This window comes from Staurois parvus, unplaced genomic scaffold, assembly GCF_062004578.1.
Source record: "Staurois parvus isolate SC_StPar_1 unplaced genomic scaffold, SC_StPar_1.0 ptg000154l, whole genome shotgun sequence".
NCBI lineage: Eukaryota > Metazoa > Chordata > Amphibia > Anura > Ranidae > Staurois > Staurois parvus.
The window spans coordinates 15,633,141-15,650,083 of record NW_028317950.1 but is presented as its reverse complement, the minus strand read 5'-3'; the positions used below and the strand labels follow the sequence as shown (position 1 = coordinate 15,650,083).

General features: G+C 47.5%; 1 protein-coding gene across 5 annotated transcripts in view; it reads left to right on the top strand.

Moving 5' to 3' along the window:
• The first annotated feature begins 4,522 nt into the window (after positions 1–4,522).
• Positions 4,523–16,943, top strand: part of UCK1 (uridine-cytidine kinase 1) — a 53,104-nt gene continuing 40,683 nt past the window's right edge. For 4 of the 5 annotated variants that reach the window (XR_016312412.1, XM_089675097.1, XM_089675096.1 and 1 more), the window contains exons 1-3: positions 4,523–4,678; positions 11,423–11,582; positions 13,587–13,683. Coding sequence is in view for 4 of the 5 variants with exons in the window: in XM_089675097.1 (XP_089531223.1) it covers positions 4,589–4,678; positions 11,423–11,582; positions 13,587–13,683 (347 nt within the window). In the remaining variant the exon portion in view is untranslated. Of the gene's footprint in view, positions 4,679–11,386; positions 11,583–13,586; positions 13,684–16,943 lie in introns of all 5 variants that reach the window. The other variant, XM_089675098.1, reaches the window with a different exon arrangement.

Here is a 16,943-nt window from a genome sequence, read left to right as displayed (position 1 = left end):
CTCCAAATCATTGGCACAGCGAAAGGCATAGATGCCTTTTTTCCATTCAACCATTGCTCCAGTGCCGTCCCACAAGAATTGCAGCATATATGTGGTGCCCAGCTCTTGTCCTGGTCTCCTATCTTGCAGCCAAAATACAAGTTGTATGCTTTCTTAATCATTCCTGTTATCCTCCTTTTTTGTGAGATAAAAGTTATTTCAGCGCAGATATAGCAGAAATTATCTGCTTTATTCACACAAGTTCGAGGCATTACTGAGTAGCCTATATAAGCATAAAACGAAATGTAAAGACGCTGTCGAACTACAATCAGCTACAGATACTGCAGCTTTTATGCAGTGAAGTGATGCAATTAAAGGCTAATATTGCATCATCTCAGTATACATGCAATTTTCTATTGGTCACCAGTATCAATTGCGCAATATGCAGCTGAAGTTGCATCATAATTTTGAATGGCTTACGTCATTAGATGGGTGAATATATCATGGAAACTAGAGCCAATCAACATTTTTTAGGGTCATTTTCGTTTTCAGCACCCCAAAATTATGTAAGATTAGCTAATTTTATGCCCAAAACTTTTTACCTGTTGAACAGTGTAGGCAGCACTAATGAGGTGGCATGGATAGATTGCACTGATAGGCAGCACTAATGAGGTGTCACGGATAGGCGGCACTGATAGGCGACACTGATGATGGGTACTGATAGCACTGATAGGTGGCACTGACTGGCATCACTGCTGGGCACTGACTGGCACAACCGCTGGGTACTGACTGGTGGCACTGACTGGCAGCACTGCTGGGCACAGGTGTGTGGCACTAGTGGGCACAGGTGGGTGGCACTGCTGGGCACAGGTAGGTGGCACTTCTGGGCACAGGTGTGTGACACTGCTGGGTGGCACAGGTGGGTGCACTGCTGGGCACAGGTGGGTGGAGCTAGTGGGCGTCCTGCTGGGCACAGGTGGGCGGAACTTGTGGGTGGCACTGCTGGGCACTGATCATCAGGGCACTGATCATCAGTGCCCTGATGATCGGTGCCGATCCCTGCTCTGACAACTGCCGGTCTCGGCAGTACTTTCCTCACGATCTGACAACGTGAGGAAAGTGCAGCCGAGAACTGGCAATTGCATTTCCCGGTGATCAGCGTGTCATTGGACTGATCACGTGGTAAAAGGCCGCTGTGATTTGCCTTTTACCATATCACGTGATCAGCTGTGTCCGTAGGACTTCTGAGTAGAGAAATAACAGTTTTTGGTTGTCTCCTGGTTTTGTAATTCCTGGATCAGGGTCTGTTAGTTTGGAGGCTTCGAAGAGATTGGGTGGGACAAAGCCTCTACTCCTGTGCACCGGTCTTACCTGATCGAGGCTCCAAGCCTGATGTTCCTGCCTGCTGCCTGGACCAATACTTTGACTGTGCTGACCATATATCTGCCTGCTGCCTGTAATGACTCAGGACGTGTCATGGACCGTGTTCCTGCCTGCTGCCTGGACCAATACTTTGACTGTGCTGACCATTTATCTGCTTGCTGCCTGTAATGACTCAGGACGTTTCATGGACCATGTTCCTGCCTGCTGCCCGAACCAATACTTTGACTGTGCTGACCATATATCTGCCTGCTGCCTGTAATGACTCAGGACGTTTCATGGACCGTGGTCCTGCCTGCTGCCTGGACCAGTACTTTGGCTGTGCTGACCATATCTCTGCCTGTAATGACCCAGGACTCTTCATGGACCATGTTCCTGCCTGGACCAATACTTTGGCTGTGCTGACCACATCTCTGCATGCTGCCTGTACTGACCCAGGACTTTTTATGGACCATGTTTCCTGCCAGTTGCCTGAACCAATACGTTGGCTGTGCTGACCATATCTCCTCTTGCTGCCTGTACTGACCCAAACCTGGGATTGACCATGTTGCTGCCTGGATGTCAGCTGTTGCCTGTTCTGGCCTTGGCCTTTTTATCCACCGTATTCCTGCCTGCTGCCTGGATGATTCTTTTGACAGTTGCCTAATTCCTGGTCCAATACTCTCCTCTGCGGACAAATGCACTACTAAAACCACAGGTAATCTTTTTTTTATCCTTTCTTCAGCTAGGCTGTGAAAAAGTCTCACACATGTAGAATTGTCATGTTCAGGAGGAGTAGCAAAAATGTATTTTGGAGTATATAAGAAATATCTTATAATCTAACAACTTTGTGTAAAAAAAAAATACTTTTTCATATTCTTTCCACATTTTCCAAAAACTTGTGGAAAAAAATACATATTCAAAAGTCTCATTATGCCTCATAGAATATACGTGGGGTGTTGTGGTCATTTTGTGAGTGTTTCCATTGTCCTGGTGCTCCAGGGCCTTCAAAACTGTGATAGGTAGTCAGGAAAGTAGATGTGTAATTAATGTCCTTTTCATGCCTCTAGAACACCTGAAGGTGCTACTTGGATGTTGGATCTCTGTATGTGGGTAGGCTGTGGAAATGTCTCACACATGTGGAATCATCATACTCAGGAGGAGTAGCAGAATGTATCCTGGAGTGTAATTCTTGATATGTACATGCAGTGTGTTAAATATATTTTATAAATTGACAACTTTGAGTGAAAAAAAAGTTTTCATGTTCTTTCCACGTTTTAAAAACATTTGGAAAAAAATGACCTGTTCAAAAGACTCATTATGCCTCGTAGAATATATGTTGGAGTATTTGCTTTCTAAAATGGGGTAATCCTGTGGGTGTTTCCATTGTCCTGGTGCTCCAGGGCCTTCAGAGCTGTGATTGGTAGTCAGGAAATGAGATGTGTAATTGATGCCCCTTTTATACTCCTGGAACGCTTGAAGGTGGTACATGGATGTTGGGCCTCTGTATGTGGCTAGGTTGTGGAAAAGTCTCGCATGTAGTATCACCATACTCAGGAGGTGTAGTGGAATGTGTTTTGGGGTGCAATTGCAAGTATGCCTATACCGTGTGTGAGAGAAATAACTTGTTAATGTGACAATTATGTGTGGAAAAAAATCGTTTAATTTTTCAAAGAATTGTGGGAAAAAATTACAATTTCAAAAAATTTGCCATGCCTCTTACTAAATAGCTTGGAATGTCTACTTTCCAAAAAGGGTCATTTGGGGGCTATTTGTACTGTCCTAGTATGTTAGGGCCTCAGGAAATGAGATAGGCCATCAGTACATCAGGTGTGATCAATTTTCAGTGATAGGTAGCATAGCTTGTAGACTCTCTATAACTTCCGCAAAGACCACATAATACACAGCGATTTGGGTTACTTTTACCAAGAGTTTAATATTACTGCTGTTGGGCAACAATGTGGGTATTTTTTCCTACTGACACCAAGGAAGGGGGGGAGTTAAACCCACTGACACCAATGGTAGGTGTTGTTATTACTGCAGCTGACTAAAGGATGTTGTTGCTGCATTCACTGACACCAATGTTGGGGGTTGTTGTTGTTGCATCTACTGACACCAATGTTGGGGGTTGTTGTTGCATTCACTGACACCAGTGTTGGGGGTTGTTGTTGCATCCACTGACACCAGTGTTGGGGGTTGCTGCTGCATCCACTGACACCAGCGTTGGGGGTTGTTGCTGCATCCACTGACACCAGCGTTGGGGGTTGTTGTTGCATTCACTGACACCAGCGTTGGGGGTTGTTGTTGCATTCACTGACACCAGCGTTGGGGGTTGTTGCTGCATCCACTGACACCAGCGTTGGGGGTTGTTGTTTTGCATCTACTGACACCAGCGTTGGGGGTTGTTGCATCCACTAACACCAATATTGAGAGTTGTTGCATCCACTGACACCAATATTGAGTTGTTGCATCCACTGACACCAATGTTGACGTTTGTTGTTGCATCCAGTGACACCAATGCTGGGGATTATTACTACATCCAGTGACACCAATGCTGGGGATTATTACTTCATCCAGTGACACCAATGCTGGGGATTATTACTACATCCAGTGACACCAATGCTGGGGATTATTACTACATCCAGTGACACCAATGTTTTGTGCACACGTAGCCAGGCACAGACAGACTCCACACTACACGCCTTATGCTGTAAAGCAAGATCCACGTGTTGATATCACATGTAACAGAAGGCGGCACATTTTCTTCTTGATCCCTTTGTATTTTCCTCCTCAGTAGTCTCAGATGCAGCCATTATGGGCAGATCAGTGTCCAGAGGCATGGCTGTCACCCTGTACACTGCACAGGAAGGCTTCACTGGCTACATGCTGCCTCTAGTCGGACTATTTGGAGCCCCTCCCCAGTATTTATTATTAATAGTCATTTTCACTGGCCTGCTGCTGAAGAGCCAATATTCATATCAGTGTTCACTGAGAATGGCGGGGACGCGCACGGGAGCGAGCACGCAGGCATGGGGTGCCCCGATGGAGGTATACAGGACGGCCTCCGCCCCCTTCTTACTCTGTCCTGGGCAGGTCACATGCCATCTCACGCTGCGCATGCACCGTCAAATCTCCGGAAGGACTACATCTCCCAGGAATCTCTAGGGCAGTACTCAGCACAAAGTGGGGCACCGAGCTGCCTGGAGGTTTCTGGGAAATGTAGTTCGAGTGGCTGCAGGTTGTCCTAGCCATGGCTTCTGCGGGGAACCTGGATGCTCCAGAGCGCGGACACCCGCGGCCCTTCCTGATTGGGGTGAGCGGGGGCACCGCCAGCGGCAAGGTGAGAGCTCGGCCAGGGAGGGGGCGAGTGCAGGGGGTGGGCAGCCCTGCCATGGGAAAGGGGTCACTTACCTGGTAACTGTCATTGTCACTGGAAAGGTAGGTCACAGCCAGGCGCACTGTCATTGTCACCGAATGGTGGGTGCAGCCAGGTCACTGACCTTGTTACCAGGTGTACTGTCACTGAATGGAGGGTAGGTGGCAGCCAGGTGCACTGTGATAGAAGGGAGGGTAGGTGGCAGCCAGGTGCACTGTGATTGACAGGAGGGTAGGTGGCAGCCAGGTGCACTGTGATTGACAGGAGGGTAGGTGGCAGCCAGGTGCACTGTGATTGACAGGAGGGTAGGTGGCAGCCAGGTGCACTGTGATTGACAGGAGGGTAGGTGGCAGTCAGGTGCACTGTGATTGACAGGAGGGTAGGTGGCAGCCAGGTGCACTGTGATTGACAGGAGGGTAGGTGGCAGCCAGGTGCACTGTGATAGAACGGAGGGTAGGTGGCAGCCAGGTGCACTTTGATTGAACGGAGGGTAGGTGGTATCCAGGTGCACTGTGATAGAAGGGAGGGTAGGTGGCAGCCAGGTGCACTGTGATTGACAGGAGGGTAGGTGGCAGCCAGGTGCACTGTGATTGACAGGAGGGTAGGTGGCAGCCAGGTGCACTGTGATAGAACGGAGGGTAGGTGGTATCCAGGTGCACTGTGATAGAAGGGAGGGTAGGTGGCAGCCAGGTGCACTGTGATAGAATGAGGGTAAGTGGTAGCCAGGTGCACTGTGATAAAATGGAGGGTAGGTGGCACCCAGGTGCACTGTGGTAGAAGGGAGGGTAGGTGGCACCCAGGTGCACTGTGATAGAAGGGAGGGTAGGTGGCACCCAGGTGCACTGTGATAGAAGGGAGGGTAGGTGGCACCCAGGTGCACTGTGATGGGAGGGTGGGTGGCAGCCAGGTGCACTGTGATGGGAGGGTGGGTGGCAGCCAGGTGCACTGTGTTAGAACGGAGGGTGGGTGGCAGCCAGGTGCACTGTGATTGATGGGAGGGTTGGTGGCGTGGCAGCCAGGTGCACTGTGATTGATGGGAGGGTAGGTGGCAGCCAGGTGCACTGTGATAGAGCCGAGGGTAGGTGGCAGCCAGGTGCACTGTGATAGAAGGGAGGGTAGGTGGCAGCCAGGTGCAATGTGATAGAAGGGAGGGTTGGTGGCGTGGCAGCCAGGTGCACTGTGATAGAAGGGAGGGTTGGTGGCGTGGCAGCCAGGTGCACTGTGATAGAAGGGAGGGTTGGTGGCGTGGCAGCCAGGTGCACTGTGATTGATGGGAGGGTAGGTGGCAGCCAGGTGCACTGTGATAGAACTAGGGTAGGTGGCAGCCAGGTGCACTGTGATAGAAGGGAGGGTAGGTGGGAGCCAGGTGCACTGTGATAGAAGGGAGGGTAGGTGGGAGCCAGGTGCACTGTGATAGAAGGGAGGGTAGGTGGCAGCCAGGTGCACTGTGATGCAGCGGAGGGTAGGTAGCAGCCAGGTGCACTGTGATTGACGGGAGGGTAGGTGGCATAGGGTCCCCAGATCTCGCCCCAGTGGGTAGGAGGCATAGGACCTCACTCACAGACAGAAAAGTACACGAACACTCACACACTTTCATGTCATTCCGTGGTCAGTCACATGACGATGCAGACCAATCACCAGGAACAACACCCGGCCAAAGAAAACACAAATCCTTCCAAAGTTTACTGCCACCAAGCGACACCCCCTCCCCAGCCATGTGACCTGGTATAGTTAAGGGGCGTATATTCAGCTCACCCCTCCCTCCCCTTTCCTGCACAGCCAACTGCATGCTCAGATAAGGGTCTGCTGTGGGTTTTTAGGAATGGGGGGTTCACAACCTGTTTTTGTTTTTTTTTTGTTTTGTTTTGTTTTTTTTTGCCATTTGGTTTCTCCTTACATTTTTTTTTTAAATCCTTGGCCCCGCTTGACAAGGGACCCCCATTAACATCCAGGATAAGGGCCTGGTATAGGTGAGAGAATCCCCAGCTGGTTTTTATGTTCTATACATTGTACAGATGTACCACTTCACAGGCCGGGACACGACACCCCCAGGCATGGTATTAACCACTTGCCCTCCTGAGGAGTTACCCCCCTTTCTGACCAGGCCATTTTTTGCGATACGACGCTGCATCACTTTAACTGACAATTGCACGGTCATGCAACACTGCACCCAAATCAAATTTATGTCCTTTTTTTCCCACAAATAGAGCTTTCTTTCAGTGGTATTTGATCACCTGTGTGGTTTTTAATTTTTTGCACTATAAACAAAAAAAAGACAGAAATTTTTTTTTTTATTTGTATTTTTTACATTTTGCTAAAAAACATGTCCATTAACTAAATGTAAAAAAAATCTAAATTTAGGACAAAATGTATTCTGCGACATGCCTTTGCTAAATAAAATCCTAATACGTGTAAATTACTCGGTTTACGTGAAAGTTACAGCGTCTACAGATGGCGGTATAAATGCTGGAATTTTAATTTTTTTTATACTAGTAATGGTGGTGATCAGTGACTTATAACAGGACTGCGGCGGGCATTCTGACACTGGGGGGGGGGGGGGGAACTAACTGCCACTGACATCCCAGTGATACCAATACAGTGATCAGTGTTAATAAAAAGCACTGACACTGTACTAATGACACTGGGCAGGGAAGGGGTTAACATCTGGGGTGATCAAAGGGATAACTGTGTGCTGGGAGTGTTTTACTACTGAGACATGCTGCTTTGTATTTCTCTGCTGTGCTGTGTCCTCTTCTGGATCAGAGGCAGCCAGGTGTAAATGGACAGTGGAGTCTGCTTACTCCTGGCCACCCACAGAACAGGGTGGTAATAAACTACATAAACACGGATTTGTCATCTGCCACTCTACTCCAATCAGCAGGGGATTGGCAGATAGATCTCCTGCTGATTGGGACAGAAGGCACCCATGTGACAGGGCCCTTAGAGTATCACACTTCTATCCCACTCTAGGCTCTGCATCGCCTGTCCCTGTCAAACTCAGCTATGTATTACATGTGATACGTGTCCATTCACTTTATGTAGGCTGACTGCACCCAGCTCTGTGCAAAAAGGAAACAAACAGCTCTTCATGCTGTATGGGGCCGTACGCCCGTGCGAATGAGCCCTGAATATAGGGGGCCGTACGGTGGCGCGAATGAGCCCTGAATATGGGGGCCGTACGGCTGCGGGAATGAGCCCTGAATATGGTGTCCGTACGGCCGCGGGAATGAGCCCTGAATATGGGGTGCGTACGGCCGCGGGAATGAGCCCTGAATATGGGGTCCGTACGGCCGCGGGAATGAGCCCTGAATATGGGGGCCGTACGGCCGCGGGAATGAGCCCTGAATATGGGGGCCGTACGCCCGCGGGAATGAGCCCTGAATATGGGGGCCGTACGGCCGCGGGAATGAGCCCTGAATATGGGGGCCGTACGGCCGCGGGAATGAGCCCTGAATATGGGGGCCGTACGGCCGCGGGAATGAGCCCTGAATATGGGGGCCGTACGGCCGCGGGAATGAGCCCTGAATATGGGGGCCGTACGGCCGCGGGAATGAGCCCTGAATATGGGGGCCGTACGGCGCGAATGAGCCCTGAGTATGGGGGCAGCGCGAATGAGCCCTGAATATGGGGTCCATACGGCGGTGCGAATGAGCCCTGAATATGGGGTCCGTACGGCGGTGCGAATGAGCCCTGAATATGGGGTCCGTACGGCGGTGCGAATGAGCCCTGAATATGGGGTCCGTACGGCGGTGCGAATGAGCCCTGAATATGGGGTCCGTACGGCGGTGCGAATGAGCCCTAAATATGGGGGCCGTACGGCCGCGGGAATGAGCCCTGAATATGGGGGCCGTACGGCCGCGGGAATGAGCCCTGAATATGGGGGCCGTACGGTCGGGGGAATGAGCCCTGAATATGGGGGCCGTACGGCCGCGGGAATGGGGTCCGTACAGCGGCGCAATTGAGCCCTGAGTATGGGAGCTGCGTGAATTAGCCCTGTGTATGGGGGCTGCACGGCGGCGCAAAAGAGCCCTGAGTATGGGGGCCCCGGGAATGAGCCCTGAATATGGGGGCTGCACGGCCGCGGGAATGAGCCCTAAATATGGGGGCCGTACACCCGCGGGAATGAGCCCTAAATATGGGGGCCGTACACCCGTGGGAATGAGCCCTGAATATGGGGGCCATATGGGGGCTCATTCAGGAAATGAGCCCTGAATATGGGGGCCATACACCCGCGGGAATGAGCCCTGAATATGGGGGCCATATGCCTGCGCGAATAAGCCCTGAGTATGGGGGCGGTGCGAATGAGCCCTGAATATGGGGGCCATATGCCTGCGCGAATAAGCCCTGAATATGGGGGCCGTACACCCGCGGGAATGAGCCCTGAATATGGGGGCCATATGCCTGCGCGAATAAGCCCTGAGTATGGGGGCGGTGCGAATGAGCCCTGAATATGGGGGCCGTACGGCCGCGGGAATGAGCCCTGAATATGGGGGCCGTACGGCCGCGGGAATGAGCCCTGAATATGGGGGCCGTACGCCCGCGGGAATGAGCCCTGAATATTATTCAGGAGAAAACTGTTGTGGCCAAGCATGACACGGCTGTACAGCAGCCAACCGTTGCTCAATGCTCTGCTGTCCTTGGTGTGATTTGCGCTTTGTTCTGATTATCTAGTGATGCCGGGACCAAGTGATAGGAGACTTTGCTCTGTTGTAAATATTGACCTGTGTTAATATGTCACTGCCTATCAGTTGTAGTGTCTGTCCTTCTACAACAGCCCACACATCATCCTATGTATGGTGACAGGCTCAGATGGCTTTTGGCCAAAGGTGTGTAGATGTTAATCCTGGTCATACATGTGCGCACACGGACACCACTACAGACATTGCACACGTGTAAATGATAGATCTCCGCCAACAGATCAGTGTGTGTTCTGACTAACTGCTGGAGTCCTGAAGAGACATACATGTGACCGGTTTTCCTTGCCCAATAGTTTGTCATTTATGCAGCCGGCTTGTGAATGGCACACCTTGTTACAAGGCACAGCCAGAAAGATGACCCCACAATTTTATGATAAAGCTTTCTGTGGCAAATTCCTGCTCTTTGGACTTTCGGAATCCTTGTGAGTAGAATGGAGACACAGGTGACATAGGGAGCTGTAAAGTGGAAACGAGGATCAGGTGGCTGAATCACACGGCTGGTTGCAGCAAATTTACAAATCACGTTACAGAAAAAAAAAAAAACAAACAGTTTACATGTGTGACTTTCAAGTATCTATCTGTTTGCCTGGAGCTCCCCTCTAGATTTATCGGGGTTTAGGTAGGTGTATGTCCAGATATTACCCCCCAAACCCACAACTTCTTAAGTGGGCCATACATTATACAATTCTCCTTGCACAGGTTGCAGGATGAAAATTGCTTCAGTCCCCCAGTCAGTGTTGAATTCCTTTTGCAGCACTATTGTGTGAGCCTTCCCTGCCAGCAGAACGCAATGATTACTGCTAGTGGCTCTAGCTGCCAGCAGTAATCGAAACAAAAAGACCCAACAGGCTGGTTGTACTGAAGTCAATCAATGGATTGACATCTGTACTACCAGGCTGCCCATAGATGGATCAAATCTTGGCCTGAACCAGCAGTGATTAGATCCATCTATGGCCAGCTTTAGTGCATGTCCCAGTGTAGCAATACACAGCTTTGATAACATTGCCAGGCTTGAAAAATTCTTGCAACCCCCTCACACCTACACGACTCCCCTAGAGCATGTCTCATTGTAGCTTTATCATCCTAGCATCATCACCTGACTTGTAAATTCTTGCAGGGCCAGATGCTGGGAGTTGTATTCCTATTGATGAAGGCATACTCCCAGAACTACATCTCCCGAAAGCCCTTTCCCTGCACAGTTTATGGGTGGGTTCATGGAAGTCAAGGCAGCAGCATTGTTTTTTTTTAAAGAAACCTATGCAAGTAGAAGGGTACATTGAGAAGTGGGGATAGTTCTGTAGTCTATATTGAGAAGTGGGGATAGTTCTGTAGTCAGCAGGCAGAGCTGGTTGGGATTCCAGTGCATCAGAGGCTGTGGGCTCCAGCAGGAAGTTAGGAGGTCACTGGATTTCTGGGAGGTCAGCAGGTATTTTTCTGTACTATGTGTAGGGCAATGTGAATGTAATGCAGTGATGTATTGAATGTGTTTTTTGTATTTATTTGCTCAGACATTCACTTTAGGAAACAGGCTGCTTTCACATTCATCTGCTTTTCTTCTGCTTTTGTGTTAAAAAAAAAAAAAAAAAGTGGAAGAAAAACGCGTGACCATTTCTATGGAATGCTTCACACTGATCTGTTGCGGGTCCAGTGCTGTTTTTTTTTTAAATTCTGCTTGCTGCATTTTTGTTGCAGTAAAAAAAAGGCACCAAAAACACACCTACCCATTGAATTCAATGGAAAATGTTTCAAAAACACACTCAAATGCACTAGCAGTGCAGTTTTTGAGTCAAATTTCCTTTAAAAAAAATGCTCCGCAAACATGGCAAAAATGCATATGCATTCAGTGTGAAAGCGGCCTAATGGTTATCCTGCTTCTTGTGACCAGGGTCTTTTGTGTACTATACATTACTATATGAATTTTACTTTTAATATCTGTTTTAACCAGAAAGTTCCAAAGCCTTTTCTTCTTTATCAGTCAGTCCATGCATTGATGATTGCCTGACTCTTACAGTCAACAGTATGTGAGAAGATCATGGAGCTCCTGGGCCAGAACGAGGTGGACCACAGACAGAGGAAGGTTGTTATTTTAAGCCAGGACAGGTTCTACAAGGTACTGACCCCTGAACAGAAAGCCCGGGCCCTCAAGGGCCAGTACAACTTTGATCACCCCGGTGAGTAGAGTCATTCGCCATAACTGATCTTTACTTTTCTGGGGCATTGTTCTCCTTGATGATTTACACCAGGGATCTCCAAACTATGGCCCTCCAGCTGTTGAAGTACTACAAGTCTCATCATGCCTCTGTGTCTGGGAATCTTGCTTGTGGCTGTCCAAATCTTGCAAGGCCTCATGAGACTTGCAGTTCCTCAACACCTGGAGGGCCATAGTTTGGAGACCCCTGATTTACACATTTCTTCTAGCTGTGGCTGGCAAGTTCTGGGATTCTTTTAGGGCTCATTCACACTAGCGCTGGGGGTTGAGCCACGTCTTTAAACCCCCCCCCCACCCACTACCCCTATTATTTGCACAGACAAATAAATGGGGTGTACACATGCAGGCATATTGCTTTGCGGTTGCAGAAGGATTTATACCCGCTGTCGCTTTCAGTGGGCGTAGCACCCGCTATTCAAGTGAATGGGCTGCTTTGGTTGCAGCATGCTTGTGTGTGGTCCAAAGGGTTAAAGCAGGCAGTGATGAGGGATTCATGTCAAATGAAGTGTGGAAGGGTCAAATGAAGTGAGTCAGGTGTTATTGCTGTTGATGTCCCCAGAAGATTCCCCCTATTTTTTCTGGTGGCATGGGGCAGAAGTCATGGGGAATCTAAAATGTTACACTTGTCCCTGGAACAGTAACAGAAGGGATATGGTCAATGGGGACACCTGCTCCAGTGCCAGTTGTCTTGTAAAGAATTGCTCCTCAGCTCTTCTTTTTGAAGAGATTTCTTCTCACTTCCTGTCAGAACAGGAAGTGAGGGAAAATCTCCCTAACGGGGACCCAACGCACCAAAAAAAAAGTCACCTGACACAGGTTTAGCCACTCCCTACTGCATCTAAATGAAAATAAAGGTGATACTTGAAACACATGGACCCAAACTCCATGGAGCAAAGTCAATGAGTACACATTGCATTGCCGTTACAATGTTTACCTGAAATGAATTCTTGACTGAACTTTGGACAGTTTTTTTGTTTGTTGATTCATATAATGACCCCTTGTGTATATTTTAATCTAGTCATTTGTATATTAGACAGATGCAGTCAACCTCCGACTGCTGAGATAAAGTAATGACCTTAAACACAGGGCATGTTCCATGAAAGCGGACCTGAGCTGGCCTGACTTGCACTCATCTATACAGAGCAGAACACTTGGGGTGTATTTAACACCTTCCCACCCTGCCTATAGCAGATTGACAGCTGGGCGGGACACTCGCCGTTGTGACTGGGCGTCACATTGACGTCATGTCTAAACGAGCCGCTCACAGGGCCGCGCAGCAGCACGATCTGTAACCGGCTGTGCCCATGGGACACAGCCGATGGCATATCACTACACCGGCCTGTTACCAGTGTCTTGTGACCTCTGTGACCAATCACAGCAGATAACATGTCAATTGTATACAATGGATGGCTTCCTGTCATGCCATTCATTGTATAAAATTGTGTATTTTGCCTCGAGATGAATCACACTTTAAGCCGACATCTTAGGTCCCGTCTGCGTTATGGGAGAGTATATCCTAGGTTTATGCACAAACTGTGCCCTGTTTCTGTATATGACTTGATATGCCTTTCATATTTCAATAAAATACTTTTTTGGAAAAAAATAAAAAATTAAATTGTGTTATTAGCTGTGATTGGTCAAAGCAGTCACATGTGGACAGGGCCAATCACAGCCGATCTGTATCATGTGATGAGCTTTGCCCAATCACAGCTAATCACAACAAAAGACTGAATGAATCAGTTTCATTCAGTAATAATGACTGCAAATATCAATTAAATACATTGGTATTAGCAATCATAATGTGTGTAAAAAAAAAAAAAAAAAAAATCCTGATCACTTGCCCAGAGTAGTTCAATGTTACTATGGTAACATTATATAGGCCTCCAGTGATGTATCTCTTTTGTTCTCAATTCTCTTGTATTTCTGCTGCTTAGTATAGATAAACATTTCATTACTCTTTTTACAGATGCGTTTGATAATGATTTGATGTACAAAACTCTCACAAGCATTCTAGAGGGACAAATAGTGAGCGTGCCCACATATGACTTTGTCACTCATTCAAGGTAGGTCTTCCCATTTACCATGATGAAATTTCAAAGTCCATGATCACCTGATACTTGAGTGTATAAAACTAACACATTGGAATTTCCAAATGTGGTAGCTGATGACATTACTAGACAAAAATGAAGTACTAAAAAATTATTCTCACTTCCAGTTCCTTTTATTTTCTATTTTTATTTACTGTAATGAAAACTGTTCCATGATTTTTACATATAAAAACCATTCAGTTTTTTTGCACGGATTGTGTAATTTGCAGTGGTCTAGTACAGGGGTCTCCAAACTTTCTAAACAATGGGCCAGTTTACTCTCCAGGAAATTGTCCTGGCATCAGTGGGAGTAAACAATGCATCTTTGGTCCAGAAAGATTTATTCGACCAGCACTCACAAGCTTTTGTGTCTCTCAGATCAGTTTAATGTATGTTCCAGTCCCAAATCCTCCACTCCTAAATCTCTGATGGACTCCAAACAACAGGAAAACAACCTTTGGGGAAAAAAAAAAAACTATATGGTGCAGTGAGGACAATTCACTAAAGGTTATCGAATGCATTATGTAGGTCATGTGACCACATATCACATGTGATACTGAAAATGTCAATTCTCCATTGCTAGTATTCGGTATTTACCACAAAAATGCTTGATAAATACTGCATAAAAGATGTTGGTTAATTCGCAGAAGGAAATAAATAATTAAATGCATGCGGTAATTAAGCAGTTGTCGAGGAATGCGTTATGTGCTGGTTGTTAAGAAGCAGGCAGGCGCTGCATCCTTGACCGATTAGTCGTCAGCAGGATTCCCTGCTGACAGCTGAATGTAAAAAAAAGAATTGCCGGCAATTAAAAATTAAGAAAAAAAACGTCTTGGGGTCCCCCCCAGTCCTTACCAGGCTTTTCAGGTCTGGTATGTATTTTGGGGGGGGACCGCCATGCAAAAAAAAAAAAACAAATGGCGTGTGGTCCCCACCAAAATCACCCCTACTGATTCACCTAAAGAAAGTTTAGTGTAAAAAACCACAAGAGGCAATTTTTGACAAGTCCTATTACAAAAAACTAAAATTTAAAAAATGTCCTGGGTCAGCGGTGGCGGCGGGCATCGTGATTGATGATGGATCTACACCAGGGGACATTTTTTTTTCATTTTTGTTTTATTTAATAAATGACTTGTCGAAAACTGCCTCCTGTGTTTTTTGTTTTTTCCTTACACTACACTTTTTTTGTTTTGGTGAATGAGTAGGGGTACCATGTACCTCATACAAATGGAGGGGGGGGGGGCAGACTAGCCCTAAAATACACGTCTACCTGTTGAGGTATATGGATAGTGGTGAGACAGGTAATAAACTGTAGGACACCTGACCAGAAAGGTTGTAGGGAAGGGCATGACCATGGCATATGGAGGTAAATAACCAAATCAGCTTGGCAACGCCAACAGCACGGCGGACAGTTTGGGTAGATCTTATCTTTGGGAAAACACCAACTGGGAAAAGGGACATTCCCATACAGTATGTCCTCCCAGTCCTTGTCGTCCAGCTCCAGCAGCTCTGCCAACAGAAAGGAACATAAACTATCTAGACCAGGGGTGGGCAAACTTTTTGACTTGAGGGCCGCAATGGGTTCATATATTGGACCCGGGGGCCGGACCAAGAGTAGATGAATGATGTGTATGTGTCATCCATAGTAAGTATAGTAATATTCCCCCATAGTAAGCATAGTAATCCATCCCCCATAGTAATTCATCCCCCATATAGTAATTCATCCCCCATATAGTAATTCATCCCCCATATAGTAATTCATCCCCCATATAGTAATTCATCCCCCATATAGTAATTCATTCCCCATATAGTATTTCATCCCCCATAGTACTATTCCCCCCCAAGTAGTAAGCCAAGTCCCCCCTGAGTCAATTCACTTACCTTTGCTCCGCGCGTTCCTCTCGCTGTGTTCCCGCGCCGTTCCGGTCTTCAGGGCGGACTGTGAGAGGAGCCTAGCTCCCCTCACGTTCGTCACGCTGCCCCGCCTACACACATCCTGACAGCCATCCTGACAGTATCACGCTCCACGGGCCGGATTAAAAGGTCCGCCGGGCCGTAGTTTGCCCATTGCTGATCTAGACCATGGTGTACAGTAGGCTGAAGGGCTTTGTAAATGGTGGATAGAGGTTCCCTAAGGGACTCCTTCCAGAGAAGCGATTCCATGTCTACTCAGAAAAAAAACCTGTGTCTACTTGTCCTTCACAACTTGTTTTGTGTCCGTCATCCTGGAAGGTTCCCGTTACTGAAGGACAAGGAATGAGAATGTTCTAAAGTGCTTTGACTTGGAGTAACGCAGATGTACCATGTTCCAGAAATACTGCTACAGGGTGGCAGGGGTGCGCAAAATCACGTGTGTATATATACGTGATTTTGTATTTCCGGATTAAGGAGAGCTCCCAAATTGTGCAGTGTTAGCATGGTGCAACTGGAAGAACCGGAAGAAGTAGGAATTGAGCAAAGCAAATTTTTGTTTAAGTTGAGCAAATATCTGCAATATGCCACCCTCGAAAATATGGGTCAAATAATGGACACCCCAGAGGGATGGGTAGGGTATGGAAAATAATTTAGACAAGGTGGGGTTTAGCCATAGTGGAGTATCAGGGGAATACCATCTGGAACTGTTCCCTACAGGAGGAATGACCGAGGTCCATGCTCTGATTACCGGTTTCATAGAAGTCGGGAGGGGGATAAGGAGCTTTAGCGCCCCTGAATTAATTAAATGCTTCGTAGGAGCCCACCAAAGCAGCTTCTAAGGCAACCGTGGAGTTGGAGGTGTCGAGATCCGCCAATTATGAGCCTGCGATAGCATTGCAGCTATAAAATAAAAAAAGAAATTCCAGTTCCTGGGTCCAAGGTCTCTGGACCAGAAATAGTCGGAACTGAGGGGGGTGAGAGCCCCAAAGAAAACGAATGTACGATGTACGAATGAAATCTGATTTAGATACCCATACCAGAGAGTGGTGTAATACATACAACAGTGGGGGAAGCAGTTTTATTGTGAGCAGATTGATTTTTCCTATCAATGTGAGGGGTAGATTGTAAATTGTAAAATTAGCTTTCTAATAAACGGATTGATTTTCTGGGGATTGCTGCCCTATAGATTCCTTTATTATCTTTTCATGGGGGAGTTGAAGTACAGAGCATTTGAGACTTTGGTGTCAAGAAGCACAGCAAGGAAAGCCTATAAACCTTTGTGCCTGGTAAGGTACATGGAATGACTCCTGGTTGGATATTGG